We start from the raw sequence: 6,000 nt of genomic DNA, 5'->3' as shown, positions 1-6,000 counted from the left end.
TCTGAAAGGAGTGCCAACTCAATTGAAACACCCATTCACACACTACGGACAATTTGGAAATGCCAGTTAACCTACAACACATGTCTTTGGACTGGGGGAGGAAACTAGAGTACCTGGAGGAAAACCCCGAAGCACAGGGAGAACAGCACTCAAACCCCCAACCCCAGAGGTTCAAGGTAAACGTACTAACCACTAAGTCGCCGATTTCAGCAATGTAAACTTTATATCGATAGATTAAACATCTGAAATCATCTGAAACCCTGCTGTCACAGCAGCCCAATGCAAATATGTATAAAAGGTCCTTGTGAAGTAATAACAGCATCAAACACCCTGCAAATTCATTGCTCTTTTTTTTCTTTCTTTTCTTATAAATACACACAAATTACACAATGCTGTTTGTTTTTTTGTTGTTGTTGTTGTTGTTGTTGTTTTTGGTCATGAGCTGACACATTAAATCAGGTGTATCACGTGGAGTAAAATACAAATAGTCAAAAAAGCTCTTCTTGTGATGCTCTTCTACAGCCACCTAGTGGAGACCCAGATTTTCCAAATCGCCTTTCCTGTAGATTTGGACCTTGCCGGGAACCGTAGTAAAAGCGTCCTTAGCACTGGTACAGACGTTAGCAACCAGCAGCCATTTGAGTGTTTCTGTCTGCACAGCCTTTTCACGATAGCAGATTTGTATTGCGTGAAGAAAACGTGTCTGGGATTTGAATGTTTTATTATTGTTGTGAAGATGACCTCAAATAACCCCTCCGTTTTTCTTCTTATGGTCAATGGGCAAATCGAAACAGCCAGTGTAAGCTAATTGCTACATGTTGGGATGAATAGTTAAAGCTGGTTTGTTAGCTAACAGCACTGTTTGTTTATCTCTCTGTCTTTTAGTTCCCTGAATGTGATGACTTATATTGCAAGTATTGTTTTGTCTATGGACACGACTGGGCTCCAACAGCAGTAAGAAGAAGAAGAAAAAAAAGCTCTTTCAATTAAAAATAAAATTAAGCTTTCATTAGCTTTAACATAACAGTTTATCCCATTCATTAATGGTGGCATTTAGGATATTTGTTGTCTGTGTGTGTTTTTATGTTCTTATCTGCAGGGACTAGAAGAGGGAATATCTCAAATAACATCGAAAGGAAGAGATTCCTCTCAGAGCCTGGTGTGGAACTTCCCCCTGGACATCACTTTCAAAAGTACCAACCCATTCGGCTGTACGTCTACCACATGTCTCTTATTACGTCCGATCACCTCAGTATGTATAGGAGTAAAACAGGACATGACCAGACAGGACATGCTGTTATAGGAAAGTAATCAACGATGGGGTGGTGTGATGCTGTTTCCACCCGGATGCTGAATTCTATCCTGTAACAGGACATCCTGAAGTGTTTTATTCTTCTTATACCGCAGCTGTTTTATTCATTACAGCATGACACATCATACATTTTAGTTTATACAGGGCGTCTCAAAAGTCTCCTACAGTGGAGGGAATAAGTATTGGACATGTCAATGTTTTTTTCAGTAAATATATTTCTAATGAGGTTATTCACATGAAATTTTCACCAGACTTTGGTATTAACTCAAGAGATCCGAACATTAAAGTCCACAAATGAAGTTATGTGTAATAAAGAGGAATGAGAGAGGAAAAAACGTATTGAACACGCTAACTGAAATGGATTTCATACTTAGTGGAGAAGTTTGTTTGTAATGACGGCTTCAAGACGCTTCCCGTATGAAGAAATGAATGGGCCGCAGTATTCAGGTGTGATTTTGGCCCGTTCTTCTAAACATATCGTCTTTAAATCTTGTTCAATTGGATTCGAGTCAGGTGATTGGCTGGGCCATTCTAACACCTTGATTTTTTTTCTCTGAAACCAACTGAGAGTTTCCTTTGCTGTATGTTTTGAATCGTCGTCCTGTTGGAAGCTCCACCCACGTCTCATCTTCATCATCCTGGTGGATGGCAGCAGATTCTTCTCAAGAATCTCTCCGTAAAGGGCTCCATTCATCGTTCCTTCAATTATATGAAGTCTACCAGTACCATGTGATGAAAAACAGCCCCACACCATGATGCTTCACCTCCACACTTCACTGTTGGTATAGTGTTTTTAGGGTGATGTGCAGTGCCATTTCTTCTCCAAACATGGTGTGTAGTATAACAGCCAAAAAGTTCAATTTTGCTCTCGTCTGACCAGACTACACTCTCCCAGTATTTCATAGTCTTGTCCAAATGAGTTGTAGCAAACTTTAAACGAGCTTCGACATGCCTTTTCTTTAGTAAAGGAGTCTTGCCGGTGAGCGTGAGCAGTGGAGTGCATTGCCTATTGTTTTCTCTGTGACGATGGCACCTGCTGCCTCCAAGTGTTTCTGGAGCTCTTTCCGAGTGGTCCTTGGCTCTTGGGCTACTCTTCTGACTATTCTTCTGACTCCCTGGTCAGAAATCTTGCGAGGAGCTCCTATGCATGGCCGGTTGATAACGGAGTGATGTTGCTTCCACTTGCGGATAATGGCCCTAATGGTGCTTACTGGAGGATTCAGAAGTTTTGAAATACATCTGTATCTGATTCCATCAATATGTTTTGCAACAATAAGGTTGTGAAGGACTTGGGAGAGCTCTTTGCTTTTACCCATCATGAGATGTTTCTTGTGTGACACCTTGGTAACGAAAAGCCTTTTTATAGACCATCACTTTACTAACCCAGCTGATATTAATTTGCATAAATAGGGGGTATAATTACTTACGGATTTCACTGGTTCCTTGCCTTGGAGAACTGCTTTTTCTTTTTTTGTTAAATACTTTTTTCCTGTGTCAACTTTATATATGGACTTTCGCGAGCATTTATTGAGTTCTTGAGTTAATACTGATAAATTTGATATGAATAACCTCATTGGAAATATATTTACTGAAAAAAATACTCATTTCCCCTACTGTATGTTTGTCAGCACCACGTCGGTTGTGCCGTCGCCAGCAGATGTTCGCGGACGTCCATTCCTCGGTCTGCAACACGTCCGGTCTTCTTGAATTTGTTCATAAGTTTGGCAGGAGTGTCGTGTGCCATGTGCTCCCCCGTGTTTCCTGTTCAAGTCCATCACAACCTTGCGACAGCTTCCCGATCCGGCCATGAGAACGATTTCAATACGTTCTTCTTTTGTCAAAGGCGTTCTTAAAGGCAGTCTGTAAATATATAAGTATGTATGAAACTATTCTGAAGATAAGAACAAGAGTAATGTACGCAGTTTCTCTGCACGGTTCTTATATAGGCGTGTGTTGAGTGATTCTCAAACTGTTAAGAGTAGCCCAAGGTGGCAGCAATGAAACAGAAAAGACGTGCACACAAAAAGAGGTACTGCAACTGACTAATGATGCAGAACTCAGTAGGAGGTATCGTATTATTGATATATGGTAATCACCAGCAATAATATATTAGTAATCAGATTTAATTAGTAACTAATAACTTTTGAACTGGTTCAATTGTGTAAATTCAGTTGTTATTATGTCTTGTGGACTATATGTAAACATCTGTTATGTGAGAGATTATTCAGGGTAGGACTAAATAATAATAAATAAAAAAAACTAAATGCAATTTTTAATGATTTTCTTTTAAATTATGAACATTTTAGATTCTGCAAAGGGTGTGTAAATTTGAGCACAACTCTATGTTGGTTTTCTACACACCGAGGCTGGAGGAAAGAGTCATGTTTTCACATACTGTGTACTACATTCTGTTTTTTGGCGTGTCTAGCATACGTGGACGTAGTATGTCATTTCGAGCACACCCGACAGCAGCTGGTTTACATGTTTTTAGAGCTGGGTGACAGCAGAAATGTAGACCGTCTGCACATCCCTGAGCACCAGCAGTTTGGGAATCCTATTTATAATTATTGTAACGATAACAATTAAACAAGTTTCTAATACATATCCACGACATTTTATTAAGACTTCCTCATACTACACTGCAGCTCGGAATAAATACACATGGGTGTGTTTCTCTGCCGTGTGATTGATTGTTTTTTTTGTGTCCCCCCCCCAGGGCCTCAGGTCGTGGTGAGCGTGTATGGGCCAGACACATTCGGAAATGACGTGGTCCGGGGTTACGGAGCTGTGCATGTCCCCTTTACCCCTGGAAAGTGAGTGGCTGTCGTGCTGAATTTAGGGTTGTATAATCTATCGCTTATCATTACTGTGCTGTACAAATGAAGAGGTCAGGTGAGTATTGGTGTTTCGCTGAATCATGGTGAGAAGATCCAACACACATTACCAAAGTTACATCCTAGAGTTGACAATGGTTTTTATGTGTATGTTGGTGTGTGTGTGTGTGTGTGTGTGTGTGTGTATGTAATATATATATATATATATATATATATATATATATATATATATATATATATATATATATATATATATATATATATATATATATATATATATATATACACACACACTGTATATAAAAAAATGAACTATTGTTCCAGACACACAAGGACAATCCCAATGTTTGTTCCTGAGTCTACATCGAGGCTACAGAGATTCACAAGGTAGTAGAGCCAAAGGGTTTTTGACCTCTTTAACTGTATTCCATGAGTTTTTCACTGGTCCTGTTACGATCACAAATTATCTACAGTGGGGTCCAAAAAGTCTGAGACCACATTGAAAATCTGTGGATGTTGATTTATTTAGTTTTGTTGTTTTTTTTCCATTTAAAACTGGAAGTTTTAGAAATATAAACGATTCAGCACTATCCGTAGATCGCCATTTAATTTTAAGCAAATTTCTGACCTTGACCAGGTTAACATGTCGAGTCTTATCCTTTCCACTGAAGCACGCGTGCAGACGTTTCACACAAATTTGTGGAATCCATGCCAGCTCACCTGCATGGTGCCAGTAAGACAAAAAGAGGACATACTAAATATTAAGAAATTCATGTAAATATTTCTAGGATTCTACTTCTCATTCATGTTCTTATGCTGATTGATAGCATTTTTAATTTGGAAAAACATCTGTATTAAATTTAGAAAAGAATGCAAAACAGGAGCATTTTTCACGAGTGGGATCAGACATCCGGACCCCGCTGTACGAAATGAACAAAAAGGCATTAATAAGGTCGAGTGCGACATTTATACTTGCATAGAAAAGATGAAGTCAATAAGACATTAAGTGTGAGTGCTAGGTGATTGCATAGTTACTAATAGTGTGTAAGTGTAATCGGGTCTCCTTGTCGTCTATCTAGTTGAACAAAACACACTTTTTGTATATTTCCCCGACTTATTATTATTATTATTCCATTTTATAGTAGTGATTTTCACTGTTGGTACACCGATCTTTCTTTAAGCCCTTCAACAGCTGTATGAAAGCTCACAATTGTCAGTGATGGATCTTGTGAAATGTGTTTTCCTTTCCTTACTCTTTATTACTTACGGGAACCTGCTCGAGAACTTGATAGTGTTCATTTGTTTATATCTCCCCATGCTTTAAACCAGACTTAATGTAAACACGGGAGTCGTCAGAGACCTTAACGACGCACAATTATATTACAAGGACTAGAACATGTCAGTACGGATACAGACCTTTAAGACTAGGAATAAATATCTTAATAGGTACTGTAATAACAAGGGCATGTGGTAACAGGTTTTCAACACGAAACACCCGTGAATGAAGACTGAACTGTTTTGTAGATAAACCATATAGCAGTTATCTCTCTGAATGGAAGTCTATCCGATGAACTGTACTTTCTTGTGCGTAGCTGGTTGATGGGCAGGCGTCCCGAGTTCACGGATCCTAAAGTTGTCGCGCAGGGAGAGGGACGAGAAGGTAAGCGCAGTCATAACCGAGAACATAACTAGAACAGACACCTAGAGTACCTTGCGAAAGTATTCACCCCCCTCTGTGTTTTTTCCCGTTTTTGTTGCATTACAACCTGGAGTTAAAATGGATTTTAATTTGGATTTTATGTAACAGACCTGACAATAGTCCAAATTGTCCAAGCAGAATTTTTTTTTTATTAC

At 39.1% G+C, this 6,000-nt stretch overlaps 1 protein-coding gene across 2 annotated transcripts in view; it reads left to right on the top strand.

The window, feature by feature from the left end:
* Window positions 1-560: 560 nt before the first annotated feature.
* The window catches only part of b9d1 (B9 protein domain 1), a 7,113-nt gene continuing 1,673 nt past the window's right edge, over window positions 561-6,000 (top strand). The window contains 6 exon segments of one of the 2 annotated variants that reach the window (NM_001200841.1): window positions 594-799; window positions 886-954; window positions 1,100-1,211; window positions 4,029-4,125; window positions 4,471-4,533; window positions 5,739-5,806. In NM_001200841.1, coding sequence (NP_001187770.1) covers window positions 737-799; window positions 886-954; window positions 1,100-1,211; window positions 4,029-4,125; window positions 4,471-4,533; window positions 5,739-5,806 — 472 coding nt within the window. In that variant the 5' untranslated portion in view covers window positions 594-736. 2 annotated transcript variants of the gene reach the window in all.

This window comes from Ictalurus punctatus, chromosome 24 (genome assembly GCF_001660625.3).
Source record: "Ictalurus punctatus breed USDA103 chromosome 24, Coco_2.0, whole genome shotgun sequence".
Taxonomy (NCBI): Eukaryota; Metazoa; Chordata; class Actinopteri; order Siluriformes; family Ictaluridae; genus Ictalurus; species Ictalurus punctatus.
This window is presented reverse-complemented; position numbering and strand designations above follow the sequence as displayed.